The 15,447-nt window shown below is 37.1% G+C and overlaps 1 protein-coding gene across 1 annotated transcript in view; it reads right to left on the bottom strand.

Moving 5' to 3' along the window:
* Positions 1-15,447, bottom strand: part of LOC141900300 (uncharacterized) — a 231,621-nt gene that overhangs the window by 64,110 nt on the left and 152,064 nt on the right. The window contains exons 11-12 of the mRNA XM_074787124.1: positions 14,602-14,747; positions 929-1,025 (exon numbers count right to left, since the gene is read on the bottom strand). Coding sequence (XP_074643225.1) covers positions 929-1,025; positions 14,602-14,747 — 243 coding nt within the window. The remainder of the gene's footprint in view (positions 1-928; positions 1,026-14,601; positions 14,748-15,447) is intronic.

Raw genomic sequence — 15,447 nt, forward strand, 5'->3', positions numbered from 1 at the left:
CTATCATTACAGATTGAACAATTATCTAGATTCATTTGCCCCTTTCTAAATTTCAACATATTTGTTCATTTAGCCAATCAATCAGCGGACATCAAAAATATTTAAGCCCTGGTGCATACTGGCAGAGGCTTTCTCTAGCTCACTTCACAGAGGTTCACATTCTGAGAAGATAGGCTGCCCCAATATTTCCTCAATCTATGATCATTTTCACTTTCACATGTGGAACCTGGGTTAATTTACTTTAAATTAACATGGTTGGGCCCACCCAACCATGTTTCCGATGTGCCTGTTAGGTACGTGTTCCGTGATTACAGGTGCATTCACATGTGCATGTTTGTCATGTATATCTTACATGATAAACACCACTGGCAGTAAAAGAGTGCTATTTTTGCCAATTTTGAAAATTGCATAAATGCGGCTCATTAATTGAGCTTATGGACTAAGGGTGAAACTTTTGTCGGGAGATTTAAAGGAACACTAGCTAAAGATGATAACGCATGTTTGAAGTGAAATTTCTCTCAGCTAACAGCAGCTTAAGAGAAATTTCACCAAATAGCATTCTACTTCATTGCAATGTTGGCAGCATTACTGACACGTGTCATTTTAGTACTAAAACGCCCTACTTAAAACAGTACGTATATTATCAATCGGGAACTTTAGGCACAACATCCGATGCTGAATAACTTTCTTTATAGGTTTTCTGGTGTATATGAGATCAAGTTTATTTCTAATATTTTTTTTCATAACATTTGAAGTGGAGGCTGGTATCAGGAACAACGCACTTATACCAGTACCATAGAATGAGGTCTAACAAGAGATTAGGCCTAGCAATTATTCTAAGTTCTCTGTTATTCTAACAGTTGATCCTAAAAATGTGTGTAAGCAGCAAAATCAATTGACATATTGAAAAATTTCGAGAAATATTTACCTTATAGTAGTATAAACTGCGAGTGTACTTGTTGCACATATCATTGAAAATGGATAAAGACCAACATGAACCAGAACACCCTCACATGTCATGAAACCTACAAAAAAGTTAAGATTAGATATATTCTTGAAACTTCATTCACAGAGCAGGGATGAAAACGGAGGCGTTAGAAAAACACAGAAATATTAGAAACAAGAGCTCCAAGGGAAACTATGGCCAGCCTGTCAGCTTTTCATAAAATGGCAAATGATGCATTCTGTGGGTTATATTTATCAAAATACACTCCCTCCCAGTCCCAGCTCAGAGTCAATACCTATCATTTCCACAATAAAATTGTGTTTTTCATAAGTAGCAGACAGTGACTGGAGCTTGCAAAACAAATACCTCAGACAAATATTTTCCCTTGGTCGTATTGATTTGAATGCGGAATAGAATTGAATTTTCTGAAATTTGCTCAATAAAACAAAATTGAAATGGATTTGATGTTTTATTTGTTCAATAAAGTAAAATTGAATTGCATTTGTTATTTTTTTTGCAGAATAAAATTTGATTGAATTTGCAGTTTGAGCTCATGGCTAAATTGGATATCAAGGTCATCCATCCGAAAAAGCTATTTTTCCCGGACTGCACAATCATCAACGATATTTTCTGTAATGCAAATAAAAATATTCCTCCCAAATTAACTAAAGATTTCACAGAAATCGATCTTGAAATACAATTTAAGATCTTAAATAAAACCTGGAAGTAAAATAGTAGACGATCCCGCGGGTTCACATGAACACCTGCTGTCTCTGCGGCTAAGCCAATCATAGAGGAGTCTGTGATTTCTGATTAGCTCTTTAAATCAGATATCTTTGCATTCAGATTTTCGCGAGAAAGCTCAGATAAATTTCAATGAGACCATTTTTAAAATTCAGCTTCAAAGGGTTTGGAGAATGGATAATGCTTTAATGAATGATTTGAATGAATATATACTCAGTGCCACAGTCAAAGAACCTTTGCTCTGGAAACCATGTTATTTAAATTCGCTCCATTTGTATAGTAATAGGTTCAGTCTACAGCTGGCCTAATAAAATTATTGGGCATAATACTGTTGGTCAGGCCAGCAATTGCGACCACCGAAATTACCGAGCCCTGGGGGGAGGGGGGGGGGGGTTTCGGGGCCAAAGAAAATTTTGAAATTTTAAGGGATTTTCAGCACACCTGACACCCATTATTTTCCTGCTTTGACAAATCAAATTGTAACGGGTCTCGTATTATGTATATAGTTTACCACGGTAATTAGTGCAATGTATAGTGAAATAAATCACCGCTAAGTGCGGTCTCTTAGAAGCAAATCCAATGTCCGAATAAGTTTGTTGTTCTTTTCTTCGGGATAAATTGCCCCTTTATAGCCAATCGTCGGGGCATAGATCACCCCTTAAGGAGGTATTAGAGATTAGGAGAGAGGATTGTTACACTGGTGGCAGTGTTAATGGTATTGGAGAGCCTTACAGCCGAATTATTGAGTTGAATTGCTACCCTTTGTTTTTTTTTCTAGAAGCGTGCACATGAGTAGTCTGCCTGAACTACTTCCATACGACTGTGTGGTATCGCGGATACTCTTCAGTAATTAAACCATTATTATACGCTTGCTTTAACAGTGGGAATAATTTCCGACATCAGCTACAGTTTATGTACATAGATTGATAGGTTCATAAAAGAACTTTTGAAATTTCATTTCTAAATATAGCTTCAAAGCCAGCGATGGCAGGTTTTCTGCACAGCCTTGTTTGTATTCTTGATCCTGTCTGGATACTGTGTCTACCACGATCACTTGTATGCTGATGTTATTGAAAATGAAGGGAATTTAGAATCCTCTTCAACAGTCAGCACGGTTTTACAAAAGGAAGTTCTACAAACAGCCAATTAGGCCTACTTGAAACCATGGAAAACTGGACCAGATGGTTATTTGACTCTGGAAAATTGACTGTTGGGCCTTGTAGTCTTTATGGATTTCTTTGTGGCTTAAGCATTTCATTAGGTACTACATCAATGGGCCCAGCAGTTTTCTCCGATCGAAAACGGGTGGCCGAAATCAATTGTCTGATCTTGGAAATAAGCAGATCTTACTAGTGGAGTCAGGCAAGGTAGTATCCTAAGTCGTCTTCTCGTCACTGTACTGATAAATCATTTACAGAGTAATTTGAAATGTACAGGACTGAATAAATTTCCAAAATGATGTTAACAAGCTGTGTCCCGTAAATGGTCAGAAAGATGGGAGATGAGCTTCAACCTGAATAGGTATAATATGGATATTGGATACAAAAAAAACCCAGGTTAATATGATAACTCATTAGATCAAGTGAGAAGATAATTTCTTTCGAATGAAAAACACTTCCATCGAACAATATACTTCTTGTTCGAACAGAAAACTTTTTGTTCTGACATAAAAAATTTGTACCTCAGAAAACCTCGGTTCATATTATACCTTTGAATTCAAGTGAGATCATTTAGTTTGAATGAAGATTACTCATTATAACTCATTAAGTTCAACGGAAATCATTTTCGTTATAATGAAAAAACTCTTCGATCGAACAATATGCTTTTGAATTTGAACATTTTTGAATTTTTCAACAATTTTTTTTGAATTTTGTTCAAATGAAAACAATTACCTTTTGTTCAATATAATATACTTTTTGTTCAAACTAGAAAACTTTTTGTTCTGACCAAAAAATTTGTTGAGTGAAAACAGTTTTGTTTGAACTATAGTTCGAATGAAAACAATTCTGTACGATCGAACAACACACTTTTTTTTAACAAAAAACATTTCAGATTTTTCAAACTAGGGGTCCAGGGACACCATGCCCACTTGGGAAGTGGTTTCCAATGCTCAACAATCTAACAATTTCAATTTTCAACGCCCCCTGGTGACCATATACAAAAACCAATGACCTTGAAACTCACCAATCACAGAACATGCAGCAGCTACGATTTTGTAATTGATTGTGATAACAAAATATGCCTCGTTACCAATTTAACATGGAAATACTAAATAATTCTAGTATTCAACGCCCCCTGGTGACCATATGCAAAACCCTATGACCTTAAAACTCACCACAATCATAGAACAGGTTATAAACTACAACTTTGCAATTGATCATGGTAACAAAATATGCCTAGGTACCAATCTAATAAGGAAATACTAAGTTATTCTACTATTCAACGCCCCCTGGTGACCATATAGAATAACTAATGTCTTTAAAACTCACCACAATCATAGATGATGTCATGAGCTACAACTTTGCAATTGATTGGGGTAACAAAATATGCTTAGGTATCAATGTAATGCGGAAAAACATTTTCCCACCTACAAATGAGTACTGATGATACCAAGTTGGCCCCTAATTGCGTCATAATTGGCCGATCAAAAATACAGATATAAAGAATTTTGGCCAAAATTGACATTTTTGGGCACTAAAAAGGTCATAGGACGGCCATCTTGAGTCCGATCGACCCAATTTTTCTTATGATGATGAGCCCTTGGGGGATTCAAATATATACGAAAGATCAAGGTAATTGATCAAAGCATCTTCAAAATTTCCCTCAAAAAGTTCAAAAAGTGTAAAAAGTGCTGATTTTGACAAACAACAATGGCTGCCAGTCGGCCATTTTGAATCTGAAAATGCCAGTTTTTGGGCTGAAGATGTGTCTAGGGTAGATACATGTATAAACCAAATATCAAGACATTACCTTGAAGCTTCCTCAAAACTTCCAAAAATAAGTGGATTCCATCTACGGACGGACGGACGGCCGGACAAACGGACAGATGATAAGTGAACGCAATAGCCCACTGGGACTTAATTAAATACCAGTTTCATTTATGACGAAAAAACTCAAATAAAAACTTAAAAGCAGCCTGCTCTGGTTTATAAAGAAGCCTGCTCAGACGAATGCTAACAGTTTTAAAAAAAAATCTTTTCTTTTTAATAACTTGGATTTAGGGATTTTGGGAGGAAATCGTCGGTGGGATAAAGGGAAAAAATTTAAAAAAAAACTTCTTTATTCTGAGGTGGTGTACACTTTTATGTGGGTGGAAGAGAAAGAAAAACGGAGCAGTTAGCATCCCTGCAAGTTTGAAAACTAGAGGGAAAAAGGTCCCGAGGCTCGAAATATTGTAAGCTCGATCATCAAAATCGTTGTCGGTATGGATTGATATTGCCTTAAATACAATTAGAGGGGTTGAGAAATGAAGGTATCATTTTAGTCATCGGTGTATGTTTAATCAAAGTTATACTTACCATGACCACCGGATACAGTCTGCTCTCGGCAAAATTGCCTAGAACCCATGACATAGGCCAATGACCATGCAGTCCATGGGGTACAAGCTTCACATCCATCTGTTAACACAGTTATTTGAAGCTGTTCACAGACTGAACCATAGGCCAACTGCTAATTGTACCCTTAGGCCCTGGAGCTAGTCAAACGATCGACCAAGTGGAACAGAATGAATATTTACCAGCAGTTTCTTTAGAATTCTTACATGATATCTTAAAGATTGATTATGGGAATCTTTGACTTGACAAATGTTTGATAGATCAAGGAGAATGATACAAAACAACTACGATGAGTGTGTAGGCCGGTTACTGACGAGTAGTTACCTAATCGTTGGTGGTTAAAGCTTTTATAATCGGATGGGATATTTGTGAAAATATCCGAACGTGAAACTAATCCGGCTACAGTCGAAATTAAAACTAGTTACTTACGAAATTAAGTTACCGACTTCAAGGTTTTAATGGTTTCACAAAAGAAATTTTTTATAGTAAAAGATATCGTGAATAATATTTCTTCTGCTAATTCAAGACCTTTTTGATAAAATGAGCGTGTGGATTGTAGCCTACGCGCGACCCGCTCCCTAATACGCATTATATATTACTGATACATACACGGTGATCGCCGCGTATATAAGGCGATATTGTCTACCGGACTGTAACTAATGTTATCGATGCGTGCTCTCATCACTGTGCCGCAAACTAGACACACATAATCGGGCTCTAAAAACGGATCGCTGTCGCGAAAGTCCAAAAGAATTAATGACGATAAATCATTTTACTAGTAATAGTAAGATAGTTTTCAGCGTTGCTCGACGTACGAGTGTCGATTCAACAGCAGCTAATGTTGAATCGATGTAGCACGTGTACTCGCCGAGTCCATATCACCAATGCATAAACATTCAATTAATCCGCTGACACACACACCAAGAAAATATGGAAATTTCGGGCAATAAACGACAATATGAGAAATAAACAACTAAATCATGGAATAAGCCTATGTAAAGTGCTATTTCAAAAATGTATGTGTGGCACTATTTTAAGCGCGGACTAATACAGTTTTACTTCTAGATAGGGGTGGCGCTACTTAAGAGTTTCAATTTTTTTATTTCGGCAATATTTAATTAACCAAATAACAAAAATTCACCATATATGAACTCAACCTTCTACGTTTCATATTCAAGCAACTGTGAAAGTTCCAGATGCGTACGTGGCGTTAAACGGACGTAATCGTTTGACGTGACGGATTTCATAATAACAAATGACAAAAATGACATTTTTCAGTTAAGAATCTATGATTCCAAAGTAATTGAGCTGTTTTATGAATTACTTTGATTTCAGATCGATCGCTGAGAATCCAGTCATGTAAGAATTCCACCTCAAGTACATAAATAGATTCTATTAATAGCTCTCTACTAATCCACTGAGTCAAGTAAAACCCTGTAATTAAATGTGTCGCAACTATTCTGTGTCAGACTATTACAAACTGGAACTTACACCATTTTACTAGACAGTTTATAAATCCACAAAGAATAGAATCAAATTGACACATTGATGAGATTTCAAGTTTCACATGTACTTTAGTTGCGTTTTCCTCTTGAAACAAGTTCTGAGGCGCTTTTATGAAATTGAATCCGATTCGGTTTAGCTAAATCCGATTTGATGTCGGAAAACAAAAGGACTAGTAAATCGAATTTTTCTTCAATGAGTCAAATCAATTTATCAATCCAAAGGAGAATGGGTGTCAATGGAGACCAACTTATTGATAGATGATGGTCTGTGATAGATGTATTTAGCCCGCGATCGAAGAGGACTCCATGTTGGATTTCACAGATTAAATCGTCACTAACTTGCTCGCCAAGCGGTTAGCAGACATAAGAATTAAAAAATAAATTGCCCATGGCCAAAGTGTGGTTTACCTTGAAAGCTAGAGGTTGTTTGGAGTAAGGGCATTGCTTGAAAAATCTTTTTAATTCGTGAGTTGAAGGTTCTAGTAGTTTACCGTATATTGTATTTTATCTTTCTTAAAGAATTATTTTGTAGTCAAATATGACCATATCACCAAAGATAAACATTTGTTTATGGTCTACGTCCAAAATTTTGTAGGGTTCAGGCAGGCGCGGCATTGGAAACTATTTTATATTTTCAAAAAAATACTTTTCACGATATGAAATAAATTGCCCATTGGCAAAGTGTGGTTTACCTTGAAAGCTAGAGGTTGTTTGGAGTAATGGCATTGCTTGAAAAATCTTTTTAATTCGTGACTTCAAAGTTCCACAAGTTTATATTGTATTTTATCTTTCTTAACCCTTTGAGGTCAAACGGGACTTTTGGGTCTGAACCCCATTAACCCACAATAAGTTGATTATCAAAAGAATAAATTCCAACCTACTACTTTTAAATAATGCATAACTATGTTTTCTAACATTTCCAATTCATCAAATTGTTTTCTGATGATTGACTAGGATGTGGTCACCATGGAAACATGATGAGACAAAACCTGTGAAAAAAATCCTGTCGGGACTTTTAAGTCCAACCACGCATAACTCCTATATAAGCAATGGGACCTAAAAGTCCCTACAGGGGTTTGAAGATACTGTTATTTGCAGATGATTTCAGGTGGTTTTGGCAAGATATCTGTCTCGACCTTGTCATGAAGTAAGGATGAATTTTCAGATTTTTCGACTTCCGGTTGCCATAGCAACCATGGGATTTGATGAATTCAATTTTTTTCACCCGAAATGTTTAAGTTGCTATATAACCAAGTTCATAATAGCATAAATACAATGTTTCTCCATAGTTAGAGTTACTCGGACCTCAAAGGGTTAACAAATTATTTTGTAGTCAAATAAGACCAAAGATATACATTTGGTTACGGTCCACGTCCAAAAGTTTGTAGGGTACAGGTAGGCGTGGCAGGGAAATTATTTTATATTTTCAAAAAAAATATTTTTCACAATATGAAAAAAATATTCAAATAAGGCCATCCCAAAATAATTGTCTGTTTGCCGTAACACCGACTCAACTTTTCAGGATGAGTCGGTAGGAAAAAAGATTTTTTTTGCTAAATTTTTGGGCAAAAAAACAAATTTATCACCTTTTTACATGGATACAATATCGCAAAAATCATCTATGTTGTGCACAGGAAATTTGTCTAATAGCGTTGATTTGGAGAATTATTCTAAAATTATAACTTCATCCAGGAAGAAAGCCACTAAATATTAGGATGGATATATGAAAGCTGTGCGTACTGGAGTGTGTAATGGGTAGTGTAGTGTGATCTGTGTGCATTTGTGGCCAGCACACAGATCACATTGTTCATTGGGGTTTAGTCCAGGACTCGGGAGATTTTCAACAACACGGAAGTAACGTGTAATCAATGATGACTTGAATTGCATGACTACCTACCACCCCTCATTATTGTTGGAAAACTAAACGTTCCGCACTGACTAAAGATTAGTAATAATAATTAATAACATTTTAGAAATGGCCAGAATTTTAACTTATGTTCTATCTCATTTTTATTTCACAATTGCGATTGGTATAATTTTTTTTTAAACGGCTGTTAAGGCTTCATGTTTCGTCTGCAATTCACTGCAAATAGTTACACAACTACGCACATTTCAGTGTTTTTGGCAGCTGTACACTCAATCGGAACCGTTCGTGACTAGCTTCACTGCGGAATTATCATTAATTAACATCGCCATATCACATCATCAACTTATATTGTGCCTTAAAACCCTAACAGCCGAAATAATTGAAATGCACACACGATTTCTATCATTGAAAATTGAGAGAGTGGCCGTGTTTGTGTTCTGCTGCTTCGCGTAAATCCCGCGCGGTGGCGCAACCGCGCGGAGTGGGACCGATACGTCCAGAGCGACATCTATGTGTTAAAAATGAAACAGTACATTGAATATGTGCGCGGTTTTACGTTACCAGCTTGGATATAGTCACTATGAGAATGAATGCAGCTTATTGGAACACTGCCAGTTTCCTGGAAAACTTAAATTAGGCCACATTGACAAGGCATGTTTTCACACGATGCACACTTGAATTCAAACATATAAAATACGTAGCTCATATGTAGGCAGTGGGTCGGTCGGCCGTTTTTATCAAAAATAAAATTTATTCCAATGAATCCCAGCAAAAAAGTTTTCACTCGGTACCTTTGAAGTCGGGTCGGTCGGGTTACGGCAAACAGACCATTAATATGGGATGGCCTAAAATTCATATGATGTCACATATCAGAGGGTGGCTGAATATTGGGTCGTGGAAACCTCTTCCAATGTTGGCCGCGGAAGTAAAAATAGCGGTACAGAAGAAATCGGTTATTAGATCGTTTTACAACCTGGAATTTACGACTACAATATTCAGCCCTCGACCTATACTTTTAGTTTGCTGCTTAATATTTTCAGGTCACAAGAAATTACAATTTATTACAAATTCTATCAAACAGAAAACATGCGTTACAGCATCACCTTGAGTAGTGTACTGTATGAGCTTGTGTGTGTGTCGTGTAGCACTCTGCGCGCACAGGTGGAGGCCTCATGTAAGTGAATGTTCGCTTACACTTTAATGTCAATCAAAACAATCACCGGGTATTAAAATGAAACAATACCTTTGGCGGATGTGTGAAATAATTACATCCTCACCAGCAATGAGCATTTAAAATTCGCACGGATACGGCACCTAGTCCAATGAAACGTACGCCATTCTATGGCTTTCCCATAATTATTTTAGTAGCGCCGGAATTCCCCGTATATCCCAAAAACAGCCAATCCCATTCGCTCGTAGAGACGACGCCCCCCAATCGAGGTCATTGCAATTTTATACGTGAGAGCTAAGAATTTTCCGGCCAAAAACAGTTTTTCGTAGAATTTTAACTCAGTTGACCGTGTCATCGACGGAGGTTCGCCATGTCTTCAATCGCATCGATTATACGTCGTTTAGGCCGAGAACCAATGAAACAAATGCTCAGATTAAAAAACGTACCGCGATTTTACATGAATTGGCTCAATACCAACCTCATATCGCTGACAAAGGTAAACCAAAAATATTCATATAAAATTCATATGATGTCGCATATCAGAGGGTGGCTGAATATTGAGTCTTGGAAACGAAACCTCCTCCAATGTATGGTAGCGGTAGCTAAAACACCAGGCGTAGTATTAGATCGTTTTAAACCCTAGAATTTACCACTACAATATTCAGACCTCGACCTATACCTATAGTTTGCTGCTTAGTATTTTCAGGTCACATTTATTACAAATTCTATCAAACAGAAAACATGGCGCACATCTTCTGCTACGACGATTATTCAGCCTGTTATCATACCAAATGTGCACGTGCCAAGCGGCGTTACAGCATCACCATATAGTAGTCTGCATGAGCATGTGTTTGTGTGTCCAACAGTCTAATGTTAGCGCTCCCGCAACTTCAAGAAAATAGGTGATACAGTGTTCTACCATTCCCTCGTAACAAAGTACATGTGTATCAATTTTCATAGAAATCCCTCCATCCGATAAGTAGATATCAATGAAAATGCATTTCCAACAATTTGTAGGTAGCGCTACTGGAGCACCATATGAGTTACCTACTTAAACCTTACACTAATACAAGTGTCTTGTAAAGGGGTACTAACCACACATTGCAACCTCGATTCTATCACCAACGGTTAAGGACCTAGGAGAAAAAATCGTTGTTTTCACAGTCCCCTGGTGGCAGTTGTATGAACTAATCATGCAGGTTGGCATATTACGCACGTCTTTGTACTGATACCAAGTTTTGTGATTTTCATAATAAACAGACCGCCTTACATACGAAAAATCAATGCTGAAATCAATTTTTCAAAATTTACGCCCCCTAGTGGTTAAAATAGGAACTAATCATGTGAGGGGTTCGTTGCATTTAGTAACCAGGTACATGTGTATCAATTTTTATAGAAATCCAATGATTCCCTTGGTCGATATAGATGAAAATGAGTTTTCCAGCGTCTTTTAGGTGGCGCTACTGGAGAACCATATGAGTTACATAGTTATACCATACATCAATACAAGCGTCTTGTCAAGGGCTACTGATCACTCATCGCAACCACGATTCAATCTCCACCGGTTAAGGAGCTAGGAGCAAAAATCTCTTTGAAAAAGTTCGGGTCCCGTTTCGAGCCCGTAGAGCCCAAACGGTTAATCGCAGATAGGGCGTGCCATTGACTTTTTTAGCCTCCAGGCTGTCATGAACATTTTTCGTGCTCAGCCGAAGCTGAAAACTCAAAGACAAAAATTTTTCTCACACAGTAACTTTTCGATGTCAGAATTTTCAAAAGTACAACGCCCCCTGGTGGGTGAACGGGGTCCCCAATCAAAGATCTCTTCGACTTACCTCAAGGTACCTGTGTTCCGTACATCTCACGAAAGTTTCAAGTAAATCCGTCAAGGAATATTGTAATGCTAACAGAATATAGCCATCCAGGCTCTTGCTTATAGATACCGTAGCTGCATTCATTAGCTCTATCCAGGGAAGTTACTGCAAGGATGCTATTGCTTGTATATGCCGCACAAAAATTCCTCAGTTGCGTTCACTCGAGACTGACCATATTCAGTGCGCCACATATATATAAAAATACTAAAAAACTACAGATCTAGTACACCAGCTCTATCACTGCTTATAGGGACACTGACTGACGCGCTGTGGGAATGACACGTAGGCAATACACATACGTAGATGGATACCGTTTGAATCGGGCTTAAATTTCGATGTTTAGAGGCTCATTGTGAGTAAACAGTTCAATTCTTATTAATATTATATACAGTATTTGTCAATGCAGCGTAGTACTTGTGATACTGAATGGTTTCACCGACAGTGACAGTAAATTGCAGTTGTTTATATCCTTTCAGTAAGATCAGTGTGAAACAGAATATAATAATAATAATAATAATAATCAGCAGGAATACAATAGGGTTTCTGTGAAGGCAGCAGAAACCCTAATAATAATAATCAGCAGGAATACGATAGGGTTTCTGTGAAGGCAGCAGAAACCCTTTCTGCGAAGGCAGCAGAAACCCTAATAATAATAATCAGCAGGAATACAATAGGGTTTCTGCGAAGGCAGCAGAAACCCTAATAATAATAATCAGCAGGAATACAATAGGGTTTCTGCGAAGGCAGCAGAAACCCTAATAATAATAATCAGCAGGAATACGATAGGGTTTCTGTGAAGGCAGCAGAAACCCTTTCTGCGAAGGCAGCAGAAACCCTAATAATAATAATCAGCAGGAATACAATAGGGTTTCTGCGAAGGCAGCAGAAACCCTAATAATAATAATCAGCAGGAATACAATAGGGTTTCTGCGAAGGCAGCAGAAACCCTAATAATAATAACAATCAACAGAATTACAAGAGGGTTTTCGACGAAAGTCAGAAAACCCTAATTAAACAAAATCATGAAACAATGAAAACGACAACCGATATAGCCAATATAGGAAAGGAACCTAGATTTTATTACTGCATGTGTGTAAATATCAGAGCCCAAGAAAGTTTCTAACGAAAGTTATCGACTCCCCAAGCTAGTTATCAATCCGTGTGATAGCAACATGGGCTTGCATTTGCAAGCCCATGATTATGATTCTGTATCAGAGGTCTCAAAAAATTCAAGATTTTCCCTTACTGTATAATTTAATGATTCATGGACATAAATAGCAACTCCTACGCCTATTCTGTTCGCTCTGTTAACTAAAGTGCATTTATATCCATCTAAACTGTACAAATTCCATTGTCCTGTGGGTTGTAGGCCCATGTTTCTGTGATTGCAATTACTTTAAACAGACAATTTAAAGAGTACTAAGTTTCTTAGTATCTTGTTTATTATAAAAATACGAACTTCAAAGAAATTAAATATGGTGTACCTCAAGGTTCGGTTCTTGGACCGTTACTTTTTCATGGAAAAGATATTGAAAAAGATATTTTTACAGAAATTGATATTGAAATACAATTTTAGATCTTAAACAAATTGCCCATGGGCAAAGTGTGGTTTACCTTGAAAGCTAGAGGTTGTTTGGAGTAAGGGCATTGCTTGAAAATCTTTTTTATTTGTGACTTCGAAGTTCTAGAAGTTTATATTGTATTTTATCTTTCTTAAAGAATTATTCTGTAGTCAAATAAGACCAAAGATAAACATTTGTTTATGGTCTACCTCCAGAGATTTCGTAGGGTACAGGTAGGCGCGGCAGGGAAACTATTTTATATTCAAAAAAAAATATTTTTTTCACGATATGAAAAAATATTCAAATAAAATTCATATGATTTCACATATCAGAGGGTGGCTGAATATTGAGTCTTGGAAACGAAACCTCTTCCAATGTATGGCCGCGGAAGCTAAAAGACCAGGGCGTAGTATTAGATCGTTTTAAACCCTGGACCTTACCACTTCAATATCCAGACCTTGACCTATACCTATAGTTTGCTGCTTAGTATTTTCAGGTAACAAGAAATTACAATTTATTACAAATTCTATCAAACAGAAAACGCAGCGCTCATCTTCTGCTACAACGATTATTCAGCCTGTTATCATACCAATCGAATTATGCAACATATAATCTACAATATGGGGCCAGTTGCTCAAAAGTTGGTTAAATATAACCGGCCGTTAAATACCATAGTAACAATGAAATTTCAATTGTCACCATATCAACTATCTACTGGTCAACTCTAACCAACTTTTGAGCAACCGGCCCATGGTATACACATCAACATATGGTAAATATAACAACCACCAAAACAACTTCCATTGACTTTTATCTTCAACCCACAGGCCCTGAAATCAGTTATGCAATGCTAGTAGGACAGAATGCGAAGTGAATGCAGTACACCCCCAAGCATTGTGGGGGCATAAAATGTTGGGCATTAAGCCCAACTGGTAGGAGCCGATGACAAAGAGTACTATAAAAAAGAATGGTCCAAGTCATAGGAATCATCCTAATCAGAGGCAATTTGGCAGTTATGGTCTGGTGTAAGGTTTATGAATAACTGTTACGGGTCCTGGAATCAATTATGATGTACATTGGACAAAATGTACTCTAGTAGGTTTCTGTCCGTTCAAGCGGAACCAAAGGAAATGGTAGCACTGAAGTAATCGGCTTAAAGTTAGCCCAAGACAACTGAGTTAGGTAAGCAATGACCAATCAGCCGGTGATAGCCGGGGAACAGGTGGAAATTGGGTCTGGATGAACAGATCCCCAATACACATGTCGAAAGCCCGATTACACAGTTTTCCATTTAGAAGGCATTTAAGACCGATAAATCTTATCAAAGATAATTGATCGATTCGTGACATTTCAAATTCATACACATTGTTACCAGACTTACCTACTGTATGGAATATTGAAAATCTTCCAAAACATAAAATATCTGAGCAGGCAGACAACCCTAATAAGTTGCAGCCGTTGATGTTCAGTGAAACTAGTGCCAAATAGAATGCGCTCAGTGGTATATGAGCTGAACTGATCACAATTCTGAATCAATGTTAATGAAAATAACAAACTTGTAAATCACGGAAGTATTTTATGACTCCAATTGATGTTGAGGTCACATATTCTCATATTCTGTAAAGATTGATGATCTCAAGAGCTTTTCCGAATCTCTTCAGTAAATCTTCATGAAATTGACTATGCATATCACCCTTATGATTATTACAGCTGCAATGAAGAAACTGTTCAACATGGTAATCCCTAGAAACAGGTAAAGCTTTAACCAACATATGGCGTTTCTCTTTCCTTGCAGAAGAAAAGTGGCACACAGTGCAACATAATTATTTTGACAAAAACAGCAAACCAAATAAACAGTTCAAAATCAATATTTTCTGGGCTTAATTTCATCAAGATCGCCAAGCTAAATATTTGGCTATCTATCCTGGCTTTTAGGTTTATGTTTGAATCTCAATCAAATCATTTCAGTTTCAAACTTCACATCAAAGAATGCTCTAAAAACTTTTTCTTGCATAGCGTACACATATGTGTACATACTATTTTCGCAATCATTTTTATCAATTCACTGCACTAGCCCCCAAAATTTGTTTAATACACAACAAGAGGCCCATGGGCCTTGAAGCATTGGTAGATTATACTGTGGTATTAAGTGGTTATAATGTTTTACATCTGCCGGCAAATCTTCTATGACGATGTTGATCCGGAGGACCACAGACTTAAAGGTCTA

This window comes from Tubulanus polymorphus, chromosome 1, assembly GCF_964204645.1.
Source record: "Tubulanus polymorphus chromosome 1, tnTubPoly1.2, whole genome shotgun sequence".
Taxonomy (NCBI): domain Eukaryota; kingdom Metazoa; phylum Nemertea; class Palaeonemertea; order Tubulaniformes; family Tubulanidae; genus Tubulanus; species Tubulanus polymorphus.